This window comes from Podarcis filfolensis (genome assembly GCF_964270895.1).
Source record: "Podarcis filfolensis genome assembly, chromosome: 13".
NCBI classification, from domain to species: Eukaryota; Metazoa; Chordata; class Lepidosauria; order Squamata; family Lacertidae; genus Podarcis; species Podarcis filfolensis.
Window position 1 is genome coordinate 25818324 of NC_139615.1, and position 22503 is coordinate 25840826.

The following is a 22503-nucleotide window of genomic DNA, read 5'->3' on the forward strand; positions in this document are numbered from 1 at the left end:
GGAGTACATATAGACAAACAGGGATATGACTTGAGTGTGCATTTCTGTGATAAAGAAAATATTTTAAAAAAAACACAACTCCCAAATACTTTGACTAGCTGATAAACTTAATGGAAAGGAAAGAGTTCAGATCATGCCTTGCAAAAGATGTTCAGTTTCTTCCAAACTCGTCTTAGGGCTTTGTGAACTTCTTGGTTTCTCAAGCTGTAGATGAGAGGATTGACCAAAGGATTCAAGATGGTATAGAAAATGGAAAAGACTTTATTCAGACCTCTTAGAGTTGGGGAGTCTGGCAACATGTAGACAATGATTAAAGTGCCATAAAATATGCAAACCACAATTAGATGAGAGGAGCAGGTGGAGAAGGCCTTTTTCCTTCCAGTGGTGGATGGGATCTTTAGGATGGTGGCAATGATGCAAACATAGGATGTGAGAGTCAATAAGAATGGGGCAACATTAAAATTGAAATTAAAGAAAAGGGCAGTGAGTTCAACCATGCTTGTGTCACTGCAGGACAGTTTTACAATTGGGATGAAGTCACAAAAGTAATGATCTATGACATTGGGACCACAGAAGGATAGCTGAGCCATCATGATGATCACAATGAAGTTAGCCAGCAAAGAATTAAGCCATGTTGCAGCCATGAGGTGAACACAGAACCTTCTACGCATAATGGTGCTGTAGTGTAAAGGTCTACATATAGCCAGATAGCGGTCATAGGACATTGCTGCCAGGAGATAGGTTTCTATACCAGCACACAAACCAAAGAAATAAAACTGGGCTATGCACCCACGAACAGAAATGGTTCTCTCTCCATTTATCAAATTGGCCAACATTTTGGGTAAGATAATCAAGCTGTAGCAAGTCTCCATGCCGGATAAATTTCCCAGGAAGAAGTACATGGGAGTGTGAAGTTGCTGATCAGCCACAATGAGCAAAACAATCAGGAGGTTCCCAGTTAGTGACATAATAAAAACAATCAGGAAGAGGACAAAAAGAAGAGGCTGCAGTTCAGGGAGATTCCCAAATCCCAAGAGAATGAATTCTATGGTGGCTGTCTGGTTTTCTTCTTCTCTATCCAACATGGGTCTTGTGTCAAACAAATGAGACATCAACTATAAAATATAATCTGAAATATAGACATTTTAATGTAGAAGAACCATGAATTATATTTTTTGCATGCAATTTTCTTGTAAATGCAACAGGAATGTCAGTCAAATCCATCAAAAGTGAACAATGAAATTAATTTATTTCAGTCTGTTTGATCCCTAGCATGGCACAAATGGTTGCTAGAAATGTTTTTTTTCTATTTTCCTCCAGCATAAAGTTGTTTGGTTGGTTTGACATGAGCCCATTACCCCCAAATAGATATGTATATTATTTTGAAATTTTTGTTATTTACATATCATTTGATGTATAATAACTGCTTTCCCAAATTCACAACAGAGGCCACGCTGCCGCTCTCGCATCTTCTCCTAGGGTGGGTTCATTGCTTATGTGCTGACAGAGGACAGAAATGGGATTGGCTAGGTGTGGCCATTAGCAATGCTAGAGTGAACTAGGAAATGTTGTGCCTGTTCAGTTACCCCCACCTCAGGCTAATCACAATGATTCTAGGCAGTGTTCCTCCTCTACCTCAGAGAGTCTGTTGTGGAAAGAAACACCCATCCACCTTGCAGGATGTGCAGAGGGAGAGCTGTGAGCCACAGAGATAAAGAGTTCTGAACTTTGTGTGCAGCAGCTAACAGGAGGCAGAAGCAGATAGTGGACTTGAAGCAATTGCATTGTAGTTAGGAGTTGACGGAATGGAAGGGGGGAGAGTTTGTGCAGGTGGGAGGACACCACCCCATTTTGCCCTAATGACTGGCATCCATGGCCAGTCCTTCTTGACAGCCTCCTTTACCCTTTCTTTCTGATTCAAATGTGTGCTTAAACCCTGATGATGCTTTTTGCTTCTGGACCTCTACACCATTGCCCAAAATAAAATGTGACCTTTAAAATGAAAAAGTTTCCCTACTCCTGGTCTAGATCAAATCCAATATAACAAAAGCATCATGAATGCAGCCAAAAGAGATACATTTAGTTTTTATTACGAGTCTGCATTATTCAAGCTCTCAATAGGACAACATGAAATATTTTGCCAAAAATGAGCTCCGCTTTTCTAAATTGGGAGGAGGAAGGTCGATTGGATTGAGATATGAAAACATATTAGTAGATTGCCTTCACCTCAGAGCTAGACTCCATATTTGCTACTGAGATTCATCCAAATATCCTTGAATTAATGAACTGATGTGTCCCAAAGACATATAAGAGTTTTAAAAATGGCATCACTCTCCAGAGAATAGCAGGGTTCGATAACTTGCCAGAGTGGTGCATACTCTAGTTATCTCCCGCTTGGACTACTGCGATGCGCTCTACGTGCGGCTACCTTTGAAGGTGACTCAGAAACTGCAATTAATTGAGAATGCGGCAGCTAGACTGGTGATTGGGAGTGGCCACCGAGACCATATAACACCGGTCCTGAAAATTTTTCATTGGCTCCCAGTACGTTTCCTAGCACAATTCAAAGTGTTGGTACTGACCTTTAAAGCCCTAAATGGCCTCGGTCCTGTATACCTGAAGGAGCATCTCCACCACCATCATCCAGCCCGGACACTGAGGTCCTGCACTGAAGGCCTTCTGGCGGTTCCCTCACTGAGAGAAGTGAGGTTACAGGGAACCAGGCAGAGGGCCTTCTCAGTAGTGGTGCCTGCCCTGTGGAACGCCCTCCCAGCAGATGTCAAGGCAATAAACAACTATTTTATTTTTAAAAGACAACTGAAGGTAGCCCTGTTTAGGGAAGTTTTTAATGTCTGATGCTGTATTGTTTTTAATATTCGGTTGGAAGCTGCCCAGAGTGGCTGTGGAAACCCAGCCAAATGGGCAGGGTATAAATAATAAATTATTATTATATTATTATTATTACCTGCAGCAAATCTTTGTTATATTCAAGGATATCCTAAGTGTCTGTAGCATCATTTGTCCAGATTCATGCTAAAAAACTGAAGTCTTCTGAGCTATGAAGAAAGAGTGATCTTGAAACAGCTCTACATAAGCATTTAAAAGAAATGATCCTGGGAGAGTTGCTGCTGATTAATAATGCAGCGAGCCTCCTAAACCCAAGAGAGGTGCCTGCATTACTTCTTTCTCCATTGGATATTCTCCGTTGTACAATAGGGCGGTTCATAAAAAAAACTTTTAAAAGAAAAATGCCTGCTCCAAAGGTCTTATCTTACTACATTAGGGATTATATAGCTATATCTGAAATTTCATGCATATCAGTTAATATCTTGACCCTCCTCCACGAAAAAACTGTTTACTTGGCTGTTTTCCTATGTTGTGAAGGTTGAAATTTCAATTCAGTGGAGCATGGTCAAGATATTAACTGGTATGCATGAAAATTTCAGATATAGCTATATAATCCCTAGTGTAGTAGGATAAGACCTTTGGAGCAGGCATTTTTTTAAAAAAAAAAGTTTTTTGTGAACTGCCCTATTATACAAAGCATCAATCATCTCCAGCTAATGCACATGGAAGTCCAGATAGTCCCATTCACAGACAGTATAATATTTTGCTGCTAACATTTCTCCTGGGCAAACATTCAAAATTCCACAGCAGCTGGACTACCAGCCTCAAAAGTCAGCAATGGGGGAGGGGGACACACATGGAAATATCACAGGTTACTGTGTTTCATTTATTTTGCACTCCTAAATATTTTCTCTTGCTTTTTTTGTTATTAACTATATAACTTTCCATCATCCCCCCCCCAACTTCCTAATAAGTCTGATTTATTTGGCCTTTTTAAATTGGTTCTCCAATTTTCTGGCATGGAAAAGTGAGCATAGCTTGTGTCCAATAGAGCTTGTGTTCAATAATGAGAATAATTGTGTTCCATTTACTTCCCCCTTGGTTGTGAGGTGATTTGGGAGTGGCTTTTTCCCCCCCACTTGTAAAGTACATACAGCTGCAGGAGGAAGTTGGAAGAGTGACACTCTTTCCCACTTCCTGTTTTAGCTTTATTTGCTTTTCAGTTCTCATGTTAATTCTACTACAGTCGTACCTTGGTTGACAAAAGCCTTAGCAGTCGAACGTTTTGGCTCCTGAATGCCACAAACCCAGAAGTGAGTGTTCCAGTTTGCAAATGTTCTTTCGGAAACTGAACATCTGGCAGGGATTCTGCGGGTTCCAGTTGGCTGCAGGAAGCTCCTGCAGCCAATCAGAAGCTGTGCCTCAGAAGTCGAACATTTTGGAAGTCCAATGGACTTCCGGAGCAGATTCCATTTGGCTTCCAAGGTATGACTGTATATCTAACTTTGACCCAGATCCTTTAAAAAAAAAAAAGCGCAACAGGGGAAGGGTGAAGAGAAGTGACCAATGTGGGTGCCACCCACAATACTTGCTAAGAAATGTAAGTATGCACACAAGTAAAATATCAAAGCACAATTCAAAGTGTTGGTGCTGACCTTTAAAGCCCTAAACGGCCTCGGTCCAGTATACCTGAAGGAGCGTCTCCACCCCCATCATTCTGCCCGGACGCTGAGGTCCAGCGCCGAGGGCCTTCTGGCGGTTCCCTCATTGTGAGAAGCAAAGCTACAGGGAACCAGGCAGAGGGCCTTCTTGGTAGTGGCACCCACCCTGTGGAACGCCCTTCCAGCAGATGTCAAAGCGATAAACAACTACCTGACATTCAGAAGACATCTTAAGGCAGCCCTGTTCAGGGAAGTTTTTAACGTGTGATATTTTACTGTATTTTTGGTTCTTATGGAAGCCGCCCAGAGTGGCTGGGGAGGCCCAGCCAGATGGGCGGGGTATAAATAATAAATTATTATTATTATTATTATAAGTCTAAAAAAAGTTTGAGACCGATGCATTATCCACCCCCCTCTGGGAAATGATACAGATTGGTCCCAGAGATATAAGCAAACAAATGGAAAGTGGCAACAGGAGCAAAGAAGAGGAAGTGAGTCATTTGGGGGGGGGGACACTACTGAAAACATCTTACCCAAGGGTCCCCTAAAACCCAGAATCGGTGCTATCACTAGAGGGAGACAATATCTGAGTATTGACAGAATCAATTTATTGTTTCAGTGATACAGCCTAAGAATCCAGTGTTTTCCTCAGGATTCTCATCACTGCCCCCTTCACTTCCTTGTTCCTGAGGCTGTAGATAATGGGGTTGAGCATAGGGGTAATGACAGAGTAGAACAGGGAGATCATCTTGTCCTGATTGGCTGAGTGGGTGGATTTGGGCCTCATGTACATGAAAATGGCTGCCCCATAAAAAAGGGAGACAACTATGAGGTGTGAAGCACAGGTGGAGAACGTCTTCAGGCGCCCAGCTGCTGAGCTCATGCGCAAAATGGTTCCCACAATGCGGGTGTAGGACACAAAGACTAGGGAGAGGGGGATAATGAGGACCATTACAGCCACAGCAAAGATGACCATTTCATTCATATAAGTGTCAGAACAGGACAACTTGAGCACCTGAGGGGCCTCACAGAAGAAATGGTCAATACGGTTGGACTTGCAGAAGGGCACATGAAAGGTATACACTGTGAGGACCACTGATTGGAGGAAACCACAGACCCATGAAGCAGCCGCCATCTTAGCACATGCTCCCTGCCCCATCACCAGCATGTAGTTTAGGGGGTTGCAGATAGCCACATAGCGGTCATAGGCCATGACAGCCAGAAGAAAGCATTCAGTCACACCAAAGGCAAAAAAGGCGTAGTTCTGGGTAGCACAGGCCAGAAGCGAGATTGACTGGGTTTGGCTCAAGAAATGGACTAGCAGCTGTGGAACCGTGCTGGAGATGTAGCAAATGTCAATGGCTGCAAGGTTCCGCAGGAAATAGTACATGGGTGTGGCCAACCGGGAGTCAATGCTAGTGACGCCAATGATGAGGCTGTTCCCTGATAGTGTAACCACATAAATGGACAGAAAGAGTATGAAGAGAAGGATCCGGCTATGTGAGACACTCGAGAATCCCAGTAGGATGAAATCCTTAACAACTGTTCCATTTCCCATGTCTGATATGACTCCAGTGCTATTGGGAAGAGGAGAGAATTTCATTTATTGGTTTATATTCTTGTTAAAATATCAACAAAACATCAGATCATGACCTTTGCAAACACAGCATTCAAGTACAATTTTGAAAGGTTGACAAAGCACATAATATGGATAATTACAAGGAGCGTTTGTTTGTTTTTCCATTGTCCACTTGGGGACATTTTGAAGATTAGAATATATAAACCCATGCCTTTAAAAAGACAGAGAATATTACGAAGACTCATCAGCACTTCTTCTAAAACTTCCTTGGTGAAAAGCCAGTGTTGTAGAGTGGTTAGAGCAGACCTCCCTGACCTGGCTCCATGAAGAGGATTTGGACTGCAATTCCCATCAGCCCCAGCCAACACAGTGCTCCAATTGGAGTGGGTTCAGAGCATGATGCTTATGCTGAGGATACCTGGATTTAAATTCCCACTCAATCCTAAAGTTCAGCAGATGACTTTAAAATGGGAGACCTCCCAGCACAAAGAAAAAACACTGCATGGGTGATTTATATACCTGATTGGGAACTGTTACACTTTTCCTAAGTGCCTGGAAGTCTGCCTCTTTTTTCTTCTTGTGACTAGTGACTTCCCATACGCTGTTATCTTAGTGTGCCACTTACCCCAAGTCACACAGGAGCGCAAGAAACTGCAGAAATGGAAGGCCAGTTCTTGGAGGGAAATGATTAAGACAAAAGTTTTCTATGAATAATAGTGGCATAGAGCAAAGGGCTGCATATTGCCAGGAAGCGGTCATAAGACATTGCTGCCAAAAGAAAAGTTTCTATCGCTACACAGCAGCCAAATAAATAAAACTGAGCTATGCATCCACTGGAAGGGACGCGGGTGGTGCTGTGGGTGCACAGAGCCTCTTGGGCTTGCCGATCAGAAGGTCGGTGGTTCGAATCCCTGCGACGGGGTGAGCTCCTGTTGCTCGGTCCCTGCTCCTGCCAACCTAGCAGTTCGAAAGAACGCCAAAAGTGCAAGTAGATAAATGGGTACTGCTCCGGCGGGAAGGTAAATGGCATTTCCGTGCGCTGCTCTGGTTCACCAGAAGCGGCTTAGTCATGTTGGCCACATAACCCGGAAGGAAGCTGTATGCCGGTTCCCTCGACCAATAAAGCGAGATGAGCGCCGCAACCCCAGAGTCGGTCACGACTGGACCTAATGGTCAGGGGTCCCTTTACCTTTTATGCATCCACTAATAGAAATGGAACCAACGCCATTTAGCAAATCAGCCAACATTTTGGGCATGTTGATTGAGCACACATGGGGGTGTGCAGGTGCTGATCTGCCCAAACTAGAAAAAAGATCAGCAAGTTCCCAGCTGTTGTCGCAATATCAGGAAGAGCAAGAAAAGAAAAGGCTGCAGCTCAGGGAGATTCCCAAATCCCAAGAGGATGAATTCTGTGATGACTGTTTGGTTTCCTTCTTTTATATCCAACATTGTCTTTTTATCCAACAAATGTCACACCAACTTTAAAATCTAACCGGGAGGACATACGTTTTAGTGCAGGAGAAATATCAAGAACATTTTGTACATGAGCTCCAATTGTAACTGCACACTGTATTTTGAGTTAGGTTAGTCAATTTTGTTCCCCACATTAGGAATGAAGCTATGGAATGTGATTGGTCTGAAAGTCACAACTTAGTTTAAATATGAAAGACCTGCAGTTGAAATCAGCAATTGAAAGTGCAGGCATCCTGAGCTTGTCCCCTAGGCAAGGAGAAGGGCATTTATATCTACAACAAAATGTTGCAGTGCGGAATTCTCCCGTTTCATGTTCTAACTTGCCATGCCATGCCTCGTTTCAGGATACTCAATTCCGTCCCCATGGTTTCCCATTCACCATCACCGACAGGCAGTCAGCATTCTAAGGCTGCTGAATGAGTCTGGTCAAATATAAGGAGAGCTGATCTTTGTTTTCAAATGGTTCAGCCTTATTATCAGGTTAAAGTACATTATAAGGTGGCATAGGATAAAATCAGTGGCTTGGATCTAAATTTAAGGATTATATTCTGTCTTACTCAGAGCAGACCCAGGGAAACCATGGACTTGGTTGTGCCCATTCCAATGGCTCTACTGAGGGAATGACTTAGTGGGATATATTTCAATATTAGTGGGACTTCCTTCCTATATAAATCATTGGGTCTTAGTTAAATCATGACTGCGTTTAAGAGCTGAATGTTCATGATAAATCTTCATCATTCATGCTCTCTATATGATGATGTGGCATATTTTGTCAAAAAAATAATCTCAACCTCTTTCATTGGGATAAAAAGGGAGGAGAGCAACACAGTAAACTACATTAGCTTGAGAGCATAGACTGCACTTTTTTTTTTTTTACTGACAGTCAATTTAAAAATCATTGAATTAATGAGTTTGTTTGCCTTAAAGTCAAAGGGGGCCTTGAAAGATGGTACAATGCTGCCAAGAATAGCAGTGTTCTAGAACTTACCTGTAGTAAGTCACTGTCACAATCACAGATGTCCCAGGATTCATTAGCACCATTTCTCCAAATCCTTTATAAAGAAACTGACATATTCTCACCTATGGTGAATGCGTGTTCGTAAAACAGCTTCTCATAAGCACTTAAAGGAAATGATCCTGGGAGAGTGGCTGCTAATTTGCTGGCTTTCTGAACTATATGAATGATGCAACCAGCCTCCTAAACCCAAGAGAGATACCTAGGTTATTTACCGTTCCATGGGATTTCTACATTGCCCAAAGCCTAGTACTTCTGAGGGCTAGGCTTTAAATCTCCAGGTAATTAATTCTGGTAGTTCAAAATGTCTGATTTATACAGAGATTATAATGTACGAACTGGGGAGAATATTGCAAAAAGGATCCCTCAGAGATGGGTGTGTCCCCAGCTTAATACAGAGGCCCCAATTGGAGCACAGTGCTCCTTGAGTAGAAGCATCTCACACTGGAGTTTACACCACTAGACCCGCAACCAACTACTGCCACTTCCACTTGTACCTTTTGTCTCCCTTTCAGAAATGGGGGAAAATGTATTTTGGGGAAAAGTATAGCAAGTGGCAAATGGAATATATTATTCCTATTAAACTGTGTAAATGGGCCACACAATAGTGTTTCACCTCCATCCCTAAACAAGATTTGACTGGATATCCAAATACATAAAATGGTTTTAGTTAGAAATATTCATGTATGGGATCTTAATATTTATACTGAGCGGAATATGTTTTTGGCATTATTATTGTTTCTTACCTAGGCATGGATAGACCCCCTGAAGTCTGGTCCATCCCTGTTTTCAGAGGGGATGGGACTAAGAAAAATATATCTGCCACCATTGTTTACATGGGGCAGCCATGTTTTTCCCATACAATTCCCCCTGAGAGTGACATAATGTCATCAAGTCTCCTCGCTCTCAGAGTGATTGCTCTATGAGTAAGTGTGTGACAGCAAGGACCACCACATGATGGCTGCCCAGATAGATCTGTAGACAGATAGACATTCTTATTTAAAAGTGTTAAAGGGGAAAGGGGTTAAGGATGAAGGCAGTGAGAAAACCACTGAGCCACCTGGTAAAGTCATCCACTATTCCACAGATTCTGAATATCCCATTGATCTGTTCCATATTGTGATCCATCCTGTTTGGATCAACTGTGTTTGCTTTGAATTTGAGAAAGGTTGATTCCTCCTCCATCCCTCTTCTTATCTGCTCCTACCTATTAGAATTATTATAATGTTTTGGGAGGGGTTGTTTTAAAGCTCAGATAAATGTTTTTAAATGTATTGTCATGTAGTTTGGGAAGAAAGTCAACACATTGGGAAGAAACTGGGAAAGAAAGCCACGCAATGTACATTATGAGAGCATACAGTGTAGGAAAGTGCTGGGGAACTTCATGTCTAGGAGCCAAATGGGTCCCTCCAAGTTTCTCTGTTTGGATCTTGGGACTCCCCAAACACCACAACACTTCATTGGCCGCACACATCTCTTTCCAGGCCTCCTTCCTCCCACTGACCCTGCTTAGAAACCTCAGTGAGTGTTTTCAGATGACTGGAATGTGTCCTTGAACTCTGACAATTCCTTTTGTTTTCATGGATGAAGCAAAAAGAGGTCTGTGTCTGTCAGGATGCTGTCATCCTGGTTGCCTAGGAAAGTATAACGACAAGGAAAAGTTTCTTACAGTCCTTTTTTATTTAAAAAAAAAATCTACAGAGAGAGGCTATAGAACCCAGACTCTGGGATAATGCCATTGTTCTGAGTGAATCTCCACACACACCCCGTCTCTCCCACTTCCTCGTTTGTCGTCATTATCTCCTCCTTTACAGGTGCCGCTAAGCCTTTGACCTCTTTGCTCTCCTACTTTTAAGGCTTGCCATGTTCTGGAAGATGGTGGGTCTAGAATTCTTTCTAATGACAACATGTCGGTTAGCTATTATTTCTCAACTTTCCCATCTACCTTTGAGCTGTAACCTCCTGCAAACCCCTGTTGTAACTCTATACTGTCTTCCTCTTCCAGTGTGTAGAAATTAACCTACTGCAGAAAGTAAAAAATTGTATTGATTGCTTGGTCCATTTTTACTACTGCCTTTCCCCGGACTGAACTCTGCTCAGAAGGAAAGAGGCCATCAGTCTGAAAATGTTCCGCACTCCTGACATAAAGAAAACATGCAGTTGCATTAGTTGTAATAAACTAAGACACATTTCTGAAGGACCTAGATTTTCATTTTTTAAAAAAAAAATCCAAAATTATTTTTCTGAGCAGTCCCAACAGACAGTCAAGATGCAAAAGTAAGCAGCTTTCTTGACCAAAGTGCTTCAGAGATTTTAGTGGGAGAATCTATTTTACCACATGACTTATCTTTATTATTTATACCACCCATGATGGGCTGGTATGGAAATGCTTAATAAATATTTTACATCATAATACCCCCACACCCACTAAGTGAGCCTTATTGCTGAAACTGCTCCAGAGATCTGCATCTAAGCAGAGAAGTGTGTGAGGAATATTACCAATAAATAAATGGTGCTGTGAAATTTGCAGCCCATCTTCTAAATTCCTGTATGAATTGCAAATTTCATAGAACCCTTTTTAAGGGCCTCCTTGACATCATTGTTTCTTAAGCTATATACGATTGGGTTGAGAAGGGGAGTCAATATGGTGTACAGGAGAGAAAAAACTTTGTTCAAGTCTCTCAGGATGCTTGTCTTGGGTACAATGTAGACTATAATCAGTGTCCCATAGAAAACTGTCACCATTATCAGGTGAGAGGAGCAAGTAGAGAAAACCTTCTGCCTGCTGGAACGCGAAGAGATCTTCAGGATGGAGGTGATGATGCAAACATAGGATGCCAGGGTCAACAGGAAAGGAGGAAAGGCACATAGCGATGACAATATTAAAATTGAGGTGTCTATTGTATGCGTATTACTGCATGACAAGTCAATGACTGGGCCAATATCACAAAAGAAGTGGTCAATCTCATTAGGGCCACAAAAGACTAACTGGGACATGAGAGATGTGGTTATGGTGGCAGCTAAGCCCCCACTCACCCAGGAACCAGCAGCCAGTTGAAGACACAATCTGTCTGTCATTTGGATAGCATAATGCAATGGCTTGCATATGGCTAAGTAACGATCAAAGGACATTGCGGCTAGGAGGAAGCACTCTGTAGTAACAAGTATGCCAAAAATGTAAAACTGTGTGACACAAGCAGTGAATGAAATGGACCTGTCCCCTGTAAAGAGACTATAGAGCATCCTGGGCAGAATGGTGGAGCTGTAGAAGGTCTCCAAGCAAGACAAGTTCCCTAGGAAGTAATACATGGGTGTGTGGAGGTGCTGGTCAGACACAACAAGAAGAACAATGATGAGGTTCCCAGAGATGGTCACAATGTAAATCGCCAAAAACACCAACAGGAGAACAGTTTGCAGATTCTGACCACCCTCAAACCCCAGGAGAATGAATTCTGTGATCATGGTTTGATTTGCCCCATTTTGCACTTGCCAGGAGATCATGTAGATAAGATTTGCACACTGGAAAACAAGAATGGAAGGATTTAATTTATGGCAGTGTTGAAGCAATCTATGTAATATGTAATTCTAGGTTTGGAGTGTGAATTTTACAATGGTGAGGTGTTTGAACACCATTCACTCTCTGCTAGCCAGATTTATCACCTAAATTCTATAATCATTACGATTGCTCCATTTTGCACTTGCCAGCACGAAATGTAGATAAGATCTGAACATTGGAAAACAAAAAAAGAAAGGAGAAAAAGGGTAGAACTAAATTGAAAGCGTATTTGAAAGAAACTAGAAAATGTATAGGTGTGGCTTTCACAATGTGAATTTTGTAACTGGATATTTTTAGCCACACACTTGGCAGCAGCAGCTGCTGCTGCTTCTGCTGCTTCTTCTCCTCCTCTCTCCCTCTCCCTCTCTCTCTCTCTCTCTCTCTTGTTCCTCCGCTAGCAGAGGAGGATGGGGTTTTTTTTGGGGGGTAGTAAGAGAGGCACATATCACCCAGCACCAAGTTCAAGTTTTATTGCGGCAAAAGCCAGTGACACTAAACACCACAAGATCAAGCAAAAAGAAATCAACAACAACATCAGAAAATAAGAGAGGGGGGAAAAAAGGAAAAGGAAAAAAAGAAAGAAAAGAAAAGAAAAGAAAAGAAAAGAGGGAAAAGGGGGAAAAAGCACCACAGGATTACTCAAGACTTTGAGATTGTATTGCAGGGCAGATCTCAGTGGTTTTATTAAATTCTGAAGCTGAATTGATTTTGCACAGCAATATCAAAATATCAAAAAGCAACATCAATAAGCAATATAAAAAATATCCAGTGGTGATAAAATGTGGACCTTGTCTTTTCCCATTCTGTAAATATGTGAGAAAGGTTGCCTTACCTTTAAACGTGTCTACTGTAGAATGAGCAGTGTTGGGAATTCTCTCAGCAGCAATAGCAGAGCCTGAAGGTTCAAAACATCCTTTGACATCTTTAACTCCAGTACCTGTCTTCAGGCTGATACTAACAACAATGCAGGGAATCAATCTGAACACTTCTAGATCATGATGTCCCAAAGGCATCGCTCTTATTTGCCATTGATCCTAGAGGGGTGCTTAGCACTCCTCTTTGGGTTATTTACTCCTTTTATCCTGGAGGAATGTGTAATCTCCCTCGACGTTTGTTCACAGCAAGAATGTCAACTACTTTAAACTGCCAGAAAATTCATTCTACTTTGAGCATGCTGTAAAATTTAAGGTCAGGCAGAGCCATCAAGATAATATTGTTTTCCTTTTGCTTTGCTACTGTGATTAACTGTACAGCAAGAAACTCATTGAAGTTCATGGGGCATGAACTAGTCAAGCCAAAACATTTTCAACTTCCATTTGCTTCCGGAGGGAGAGCTAGGCACTTGCTAACATTGCTCCCATTGAAAAAGAAAGAGACTGGGAACTATTTAACTTGGACTGCTTTGTCTATATATTAGTAACAGGCAGTCCTGGACTACAAACACTGAGGGGATGATCCAGCCCCACAGAAACACTGTTACAAAGTATACAGCTGAACCCATATGTGTCTCCACCACTTACATGTGTTCTATGCACATTCCTGAGAGGATTGGAAACTTTTCCGTAGTCAAACGTGCATGTGTTATGAATGCATCTTTACTGCTAACCCCTATACCTAATAAAAATGTTCACAAACAAGAGCATTAAAGAAGAATTGGTTTATGATATGAAATGAAAGACAGAGTATACAGATGCTGCTTCAGACAGCAAGGTTACAGGTGGACCTAATTACCCAAGCTTGAACTGTGAACACAACCACTTTCCATAGGCACATACTAATCAGAAAGTGAAAATGAGTTAGTATACCTGATCTAGCTGTAAGTGGATCTTTGAATGAGGGATAGAAGATGTGTGCCTTCTGTTTGAAAATTAAGATTTCTCCTTAAAATCTTATATCACCATGACTACACTGTGTCTCACTCATTTCATCATCTAGCAAAATCCAATTCCTTTTTACATGAAGTGATGATTAAACTTGGTTGGAAAGTAACACAGGATCAGGGTGCTGACCTTTAATTTAATATTAAGAGTTCCAGATATTTGCTTGTACTTTCCAGGATACGTATAAAGCAAGGTCTGTTACCAGGGTCAAAGACAGCCCATTAAGGGACATATTTCATATTCAGGTAATGCCAACTGCACTGATGCCCTGCTCCACAGTTATAATCCAGATTCACACCCAGCATTGCTGCATTATTAAGGATCGTGACACAGGACAGGTGCAATCCTGCTTCTACCTCTTCCCCATCCCCGCTTCTGTGCCTAACAGTAAGTTGGGAGAGGGGAATTTAAAGAGGATTTCAGATAATGTTTTTGGCATGTGGCCAAGGTGCAAAGAGAAAGCAGACCCCCCCCCCCGAGCTGAAAGACCCACCCTATCATCTGGTCCAAAAACGGGTTCCTAGAGCTCAGAAGGCATAAGCTCACCACCCTGCTTCTATTAGTGGTATCAGAACTACTACACCTGCTTTTGTATTATGGTGCTAGAGGAGACTCTTGAGAGTCCCATGGACTGCAAGAAGGTCAAACCTATCCAGTCTTAAGGAAATCATCCCTGAGTGCTCACTGGAAGGACAGATCCTGAAGCTGAGGATCCAATACTTTGGCCACCTCATGAGAAGACTCCCTGGAAAAGCCCCTGATGTTGGGAAAGATTGAGGGCACAAGGGGACGACAGAGGACGAGATGGTTGGACACTGTTCTCGAAGCTACCAGCATGAGTTTGACCAAACTGTGGGAGGCAGTGGAAGACAGGAGTGCCTGGCGTGCTCTGGTCCATGGGGTCATGAAAAGTTGGACACGACTAAACGACTAAACAGCAACAACTGCTACACCACATCATACTCATTCTGATTTGTATGAACTCAATTGTTTAGTGTGGCAGCCCCTCACTTTAGAACTCCCTGTCTATTGAGATCAAGATGGTGCTTTCTGTGTACTCCTTTCAGTACCTGCTAAAAACATTCTTATTTAGAGCACGATTTCTGTTCTCATCCTGAAGCAAAGTTCTTAACCTGAAGCACTATTTCTGGGTTAGCGGAGTCTGTTACCTGAAGCGTCTGTAACCTGAAGCATATGTAACCCGAGGTACCACTGTAATAGAGTAATTAAGCCATCCTCATCAAGGGTTTCATAAGCTGGGCCAACTCATTCCCTCCCCAAGTTTTCCCCAAAGGATTATCATGCTGAGATGGAAAGAAGATAAAGTCCCAACCAGAGACGAATGACTGAAGAAGATGATGAACTATGCCAAGATGATGAAAATGACTGGGAAAATTGGAAACCAGGGAGAAAGAAACTTTAATAAGGGATAGGAGAAATTTACAAACTATCTAAGAAAATACTGTAAACAACTAAAAACTTTGGCAGGATTTGAGTAACACTTGTAATGTACTATAAACTAAGATTTTAAGAAAAATGGGGAAAATATATGATGCAGTTGAAAAAGAATGGAAATGGAAACCATGGAAGGCTGGAGGGGAGTCCAAGGATTTAGGGAATCCTAAATGTTGATTATCATGTCCATTGTTTGAATTTAAATGTGTAGTGTAAAACTGAATAAAAAAGTATTTAAAAAACCCTCTAAAGATGATCATCCTTATGGAAACTTTGAACCTACCCTGAGCCCATTGATACCTCCCTCCTGTATGTGTATGGCTGATTTGCTTACATTAGCAACAACACTCACCACCTGAGCACTGGACATAGAAGGAATGGCGTAGCACTCATCACAACACTGTTTTTGAAGATGAATGCTTGCCACGAAGGCTGCTCCATTGCAGCAAATGGGGCACTGCCCCACCAACCTCATTCTTCCCTCAACCAGCTCCCAACTGCCTGCCTTCTTGCACCTAGTCCAGGGGGAGGCACTGCTTATGGCAGCTTTCTTCTGCTTATTATCAGTCTTGCCAGTTGTAGAGCATAACATGGAGGCGGATGGGGACCAAAGCAGAATTGACTAGCTCTGCTCATCATTGGCTTTGGCTCCCCCTCCTGTTGGGATCTCTTCCCCATGAGTTCCAAAAGTCCTTGAACTCCGATAATCCCTTTTGTGTTCATGGATGAAGCAAAGCGAGTTCTGTGTGTAAAATTTAACCTACTGCAGAAAGTAAAAAAAATGTATTGATTGCTTGGCCCACTTTTTCTACTGCCCTTCCCCAGACTGAAGTTTACTCAGAAAGAGAGTGGCCATCAAGCAGATAACGTTTTCCACCCCTGACATAAAGAAAGCATGCAATTGCATTAGTTGTAATAAACTAAGACACATTTCTTAAGGACCTAGATTTTGACCAAAAAAAATTATCCAAAAAACAGCCCATTGGGGGCATATTTCATATTCAGGTAATTCCAACTGCACTGATGCCCTGATCAAGTTTTTTATTTTTATTTTTATTGATTTTCCAAAAATTTTAAACAGACAAACAAACATAGATCTTAACTGTACTTGATCCAATCTTAGTAACATTGTTAAGTGATTTCCTCAAATCCCCCTGGCTAAGTTTCAGTGTATATCATTGTAACAGTTTTCCAAAACCAATTTTCTCATAAAATTAACTTAATCACTTAACATCTTTCTTTCTTTTCATTTTAACTTTAAACATATTATTCTCTAACATCACATTTAAATCCTAAGCCTATCTGATATTTGCAAGTTTTTCCAACAAAATTAGCTTAGCGTATTTAAGTAAATAGTCTTTGAATTTCATCTATTCCTCCAGGTACACCTCCTCCTTCTGGTCGCGGACTCTTTCAGTCAGGTCGGATAGCTCTGAAAAGTCCATCATCTTCATTGATCCACAGTTATAATCCAGATTCACACCCAGCATTACAGCACTATTAAGGATCATGACACAGGACAGGTGTGATCCTACTTCCACCTCTTCCACATCCCCGCTTCTGTGCCTAACAGTAAGTTGGGAGATGGGAAATTAAAGAGGGTCTCAGATAATGTTTTTGGCATGTGGCCAAGGTGCGAAGAGAAAGTGGACCCCCCTGAGCTGACAGACCCACCCTATCTTCCGGTCCAAAAACGGATCCCTAGAACTCAGTAGGCATAAGCTCACCACAATGCTTTGATTAGTGGAATTAGTACACCAAGAAAAAACTAAACAACTGTTCAATTTCCCATGTCTGATATGACTCCAGTGCTTTTGGGAAGAGGAGAGAATTTCATTTATTGGTTTATATTCTTGTTAAAATATCAACAAAACATCAGATCACCATAACCTTTGCAAACACAGCACGCAAGTACAATTTTGAAAGGTCGACAAAGCACATAATATGGATAATTACAAGGAGCGTTTGTTTGTTTTTGCATTGTCCACTTGGGAACATTTTGAAGATTAGAATATATAAACCCATGCCTTTAAAAAGAGAGAGAATATTACAGAGACTCATCAGCACTTCTTCTAAAACTTCCTTGGTGAAAAGCCAGTGTTGTAGAGTGGTAAGAGCAGACCTCCCTGACCTGGCTCCATGAAGAGGATTTGGACTGCAATTCCCATCAGCCCCAGCCAATACAGTGCTCCAGTTGGAGTGGGTTTAGAGCATGAGGCTATGCTGAGGATACCTGGATTTAAATTCCCACTTAATCCTAAAGTTCAGTGGATAACTTTAAAATGGGAGACCTCCCAGCACAAAGAAAAAACACTGCATGGGTGATTTATATACCTGATTGGGAATTGTTACACTTTTCCTAAGTGCCTGGAAGTCTGCCTCTTTTTTCTTCTTGTGATTAGTGACTTCCCATACGCTGCTATCTAAGTGTGCCACTTACCCCAAGTCACACAGGAGCTCAAGAAACAGCAGAAATGGAAGGCCAGTTCTTGGAGGGAAATGATTAAGACAAATGTTATTGGCTTGTATCCATAAGTTCTATTCAGAGTAAACCCATGGAAAGCTATGAATATGACTAACTGAGGTCCAAGAATTTCAATGGTTCTGTTCTGAGTAGAACTGCATTTAACTGATTCAGCACATGAAGTAGACCAGAAAATATGGTGGTACACAGCCCGCCCAATCTTCCCTTCTTGGGGCTTCCAATTATGCCACCCCACCCTGGGCAAACCTGGAGACCATCACCATACCTCAATTCTATTCCTGAATTCATTCACGGGCAGAATTTATGTTTAATCATGGATTTTAAAAAAACCACCTCTAATTATAATCCCCCTGCCATTCACTGTGAGAGGAAAGATCGCAGTGGACACAGGGTTTTGCAGACATGGATACTTGAACTACCTGATAAAGAAAATGGAAGAGTTCAAATCACTCATTGGAAAAAGAAATTGTCAGTTTCTTCCAAACTCGTCTCAGGGCTCTGTGAACTTCTTGGTTTCTCAAGCTGTAGATGAGAGGGTTGAGCAAAGGAGTCAAGACTGTATAGAAAATGGAGAAGACTTTATTGAGGTCTCTCAGGGTCGGGGTGTCCGGCAGCATGTAGACAATGATTAAATCACTATAAAATAGGCAGACAACAATTAAATGAGAGGAGCAGGTTGAAAAGGCCTTTTTCCTTCCAGTGGTGGATGGGATCTTTAAGATGGTGGTGATGATGCAAGCATAAGACGTGAGAGTCAATAGAAACGGGATGATGACAAAAATGAAATTAAAGAAAAGGACGAGGATTTCAATCATGCTTGTGTCACTGCATGACTTTTTTTCCAATGGGAAATAATCACATAAGTAATGATCTATGACACGGGGTTCGCAGAAGGATAGCTGAACCATGAAAATCAGCACAATGCTATTAGCCATCAAACCATTTACCCATGCTCCTGCCATGAGCTGAAAACATAGTTTTCTATGCATAATAGTGGCATAGAGCAAAGGACTGCATATTGCCAGGTAGCGGTCATAAGACATTACTGCCAAGAGAAAAGTTTCTATCGCTACACAGCAGCCAAAGAAATAAAACTGGGCTATGCATCCACTAACAGAAATGGAACCAACACCAGTTAGTAAATCGGCCAACATTTTGGGCACGATGATTGAGCTATAGCAAGTCTCCAGGCAAGACAAATTCCCCAGGAAGAAGTACATGGGGGTGTGCAGGTGCTGATCTGCCCAAACCAGGAAAAAGATCAGCAGGTTCCCAGCTGTTGTCACAATATAAACCATCAGGAAGAGCAAGAAAAGAAAAGGCTGCAGCTCAGGGAGATTCCCAAATCCCAAGAGGATGAATTCCGTGATGACTGTTTGGTTTCCTTCTTTTATATCCAACATTGTCTTTTTATCCAACAAATGTCACACCAACTTTAAAATCTAACCGGGAGGACATACATTTTAGTGCAGGAGAAATATCAAGAACATTTTGTACATGAGCTCCAATTGTAACTGCACACTGTATTTTGAGTTAGGTTGGTCAATTTTGTTCCACACATTAGGAATGAAGCTATGGAATGTGATTGGTCTGAAGGTCACAACTTAGTTTAAATATGAAAGACCTGCAGTTGAAATTGAAAGTGCAGGCATCCTGAGCTTGTCCCCTAGGCAAGGAGAAGGGCATTTGTATCTACAACAAAATGTTGCAGTGCGGAATTCTCTTGTACCATGTTCTAACTTGCCATGCCATGCCTCGTTTCAGGATACTCAATTCCATCCCCATGGTTTCCCATTCACCATCACCAACAGGCAGTCAGCATTCTAAGGCCGCTGAATGAGTCCGGTCAAATTAAGGAGAGAATATATTTGTTTACCCTTATTATCAGGGTAAAGCACATTCCAAGGTGGCATAGAATGAAGTCAGTGGCTTGAAACTAAATTTAAGGATTATATTCTGTCTTACTCAGAGCAGACCCAGGGAAACTATGGACTTGGTTGTGCCCATGCCAATGGCTCTACTGAGGGAATGACTTAGTTGGAAATATTTCAATATTAGTGGGACTTCATTCCCATATAAATCATTGGGTCTTAGTTAAATCATGATTGCCTTTTTCATCTATTTCAAAGAGCAAATTAGTCTAGAATAGATACAATCCATTATGATAAAAAATAACATTAAAGAGCTCGATGTTTGTGATAAATCATCATTCATGCACTCTATATGATGATATGGTATATTTTGTCAAAAAATAAGCTCAACCTTTTTAATTAGGAAAAAAAGGGAGGAGAGCAACACAGTAAACTACATTAGCTTGAGAACACAGTCTTCACTTCTTCTTTTTTTTACTGACAGTCAATTTAAAAATCATTGAATTAATGAGTTTGTTTGCCTTAAATTCAAAGGGGGCATTGAAAGATGGTACAATGCTGCCAAGAATAGCAGTGTTCTAGAACTTACCTGTAGTAAGTCACTGTCACAATCACAGATGTCCCAGGATTCATTAGCACCATTTCTCCAAATCCTTTATAAAGAAACTGACATCTTCTCACCTATGGTGAATGAGTGTTCGTAATATAGCTTCTCATAAGCACTTCAAGGAAATGATCCTGGGAGAGTGGCTGCTAATTTGCTGGCTTTCTAAACTGTATGAATGATGCAACCAGCCTTCTAAGCCCCAGAGAGATACCAAGGTTATTTACCTTTCCTTGGAATGCTACATTGCCCAAAGCCTAGTACTTCTGAGGGCTGGGCTTAAAATGTCCAGGTAATTAATTCTGGTAGTTCAAAATGTCTGATTTATACAGGGAAAAGGAGTTAGTATACCTGATCAGGCTTTAAGTGGAACTCTTAGTCAGGGACCATAGAACTTGTGTCTTCTGTTTGAAAATTAAGATCTCCCTTTAAAATCTTATATCACTGTGACTACAGTATGTCTCACTCATTTCTTGGTCCATGTTCTAGCAAAGCTATGGAGTTGAACCTTGAGATCAGAGAGTGAAAAGGGAGTTCTAGTGGAGCTATGAGCTTCCCAACAATTGAAAATCTGTAGTGCATTACAGCACTATTAAGGATCATGACATAGGACAGGTGTGATCCAACTTCTACCTCTTTCCCCACTCCACTTCTGTCCCTAACAGTAAGTTGGGAGAGGGGAATTTAAATAGGGTTTCAGATAATGTTTTTGGCATGTGGCCAAGGTGCGAAGAGAAAGTGGACGCCCCCTGAGCTGACAGACCACCCTATCGTCCGGTCCAAAAATGGGTTCCTAGTGCTCAGTAGGCATAAGCTCACCACCCTGCTTCGATTAGTGGTATTAGTACTACTACACCACATCATACTCATTTCTGATTTATATGAACTCAATTGTTTATTGTGGCAGCCCCTGCACTTTAGAACTCCCTGTCTATTGAGATCAAGATGGTGCTTTCTGTGTTCTCCTTTCAGTACCTGCTAAAAACATTCATATTTAGACAAGCCTACCCAGATGCTTAGAAAACTGAGGTCATTTGAATCTGTTTTAGTATTTTAATTTTTGTGTGTTTAAGGTTGCAAATTTTTCTTGAGTTTATTGTTTGATCATTTTTGGAATCTGCTTTGAGGTTTTTGACAATCAAGTGGTATATACATTTTATGAAATAAATAAACGAAATGAAATAATTGAGATACTTAATTGTGCGGGTCCCTGATATGCATCCATAATAGTTCCTTTTAGACGTAGCACTGGAGTCAGGGTTGGTAAGGATATTCCTGAGGCCAAATGGCCCAGCAAGCGAGAAATTTATCCTTGCCCTGAACACTGGGCCAACCAATGCTATTGGTCAGTTGATCTCGCGCTCAGGGGAATGCCCTCTAATTCCTGCCATCATTGGCCAATTTGGTGGCAGGAGGACGATCTAGCCTGCAATACGCCAGTTCACAGAGGAGGCCTGGGGCACACCTGCAAAGCTGCCCATCCAAGAAGAGGGAAACATACTTCCTGTTTCTCTCTCCACACATTCAGTGTATAGACGGAAAGGAAATGGTTTAAAAGGGGTACAGACACCATGGGATCTCCTTTAAATCAACGATACTTGAGATTATGAAAAGCCAATGCATGCAAGTGTTCTTCTTTTTCACACTATGTCACTGATTGTGTCAGGTGTGTATGTCATGCATAATATAATCAATGTATTAGAAGGCAGGGTCAAACAAAAAAGGGAATAACTACTTGTATTAAGGGGGAAGACTGAACTTGCTCCTCATATACAAATTCAAATATATATTCCAGTCTAACTGGAATGGAGGGGAAAATGATTAAGAGCTAAATAATTATTACGTGTAAACAAGACATGATGCTCATATCAGAAATAAAGGATTCTGGAAAGAAATTTGTTTGCACCTATGGAGGATAGCAGACAGAAGTGTCTCCCCCGCAAGGGCAGAGCTGCAATGCTAGATTCCTGGCAGCTGCTTACTGGGTGAGGTAGAGATGAGGTTGGCAGATGTTTATTCAGTGCAGGTGCATGGCATGGGCAGAGCAAACTCTCCGCCACTTCACCACATCCTCCTG

The 22503-nt window shown here is 41.6% G+C and overlaps 3 protein-coding genes across 3 annotated transcripts; all 3 read right to left on the bottom strand.

Moving 5' to 3' along the window:
* Positions 1-131: 131 nt before the first annotated feature.
* Positions 132-1085, bottom strand: LOC310747455 (olfactory receptor 11A1-like; the record flags this gene model as incomplete). The annotated part of the gene is made up of 1 exon (XM_083581823.1): positions 132-1085. The coding sequence occupies one exon, from the start codon at positions 1083-1085 to the stop codon at positions 132-134; it is 954 nt and encodes a 317-aa protein (XP_083437949.1).
* Positions 1086-5136: 4051 nt separating this feature from the next.
* Positions 5137-8568, bottom strand: LOC310746695 (olfactory receptor 2D3-like; the record flags this gene model as incomplete). Its single annotated transcript, XM_083580676.1, has 2 exons — positions 8549-8568; positions 5137-6085 (listed from the first exon to the last, which is right to left on the bottom strand). The coding sequence occupies exon 2, from the start codon at positions 6064-6066 to the stop codon at positions 5137-5139; it is 930 nt and encodes a 309-aa protein (XP_083436802.1). The 5' UTR covers positions 6067-6085; positions 8549-8568.
* Positions 8569-11113: 2545 nt separating this feature from the next.
* Positions 11114-19396, bottom strand: LOC310747456 (olfactory receptor 5V1-like; the record flags this gene model as incomplete). Its single annotated transcript, XM_083581824.1, has 2 exons — positions 19084-19396; positions 11114-11796 (listed from the first exon to the last, which is right to left on the bottom strand). Exons 1-2 carry the CDS (start codon positions 19352-19354, stop codon positions 11114-11116), a joined length of 954 nt encoding a protein of 317 aa, XP_083437950.1. The 5' UTR covers positions 19355-19396.
* Between the last annotated feature and the right edge of the window lie 3107 nt (positions 19397-22503).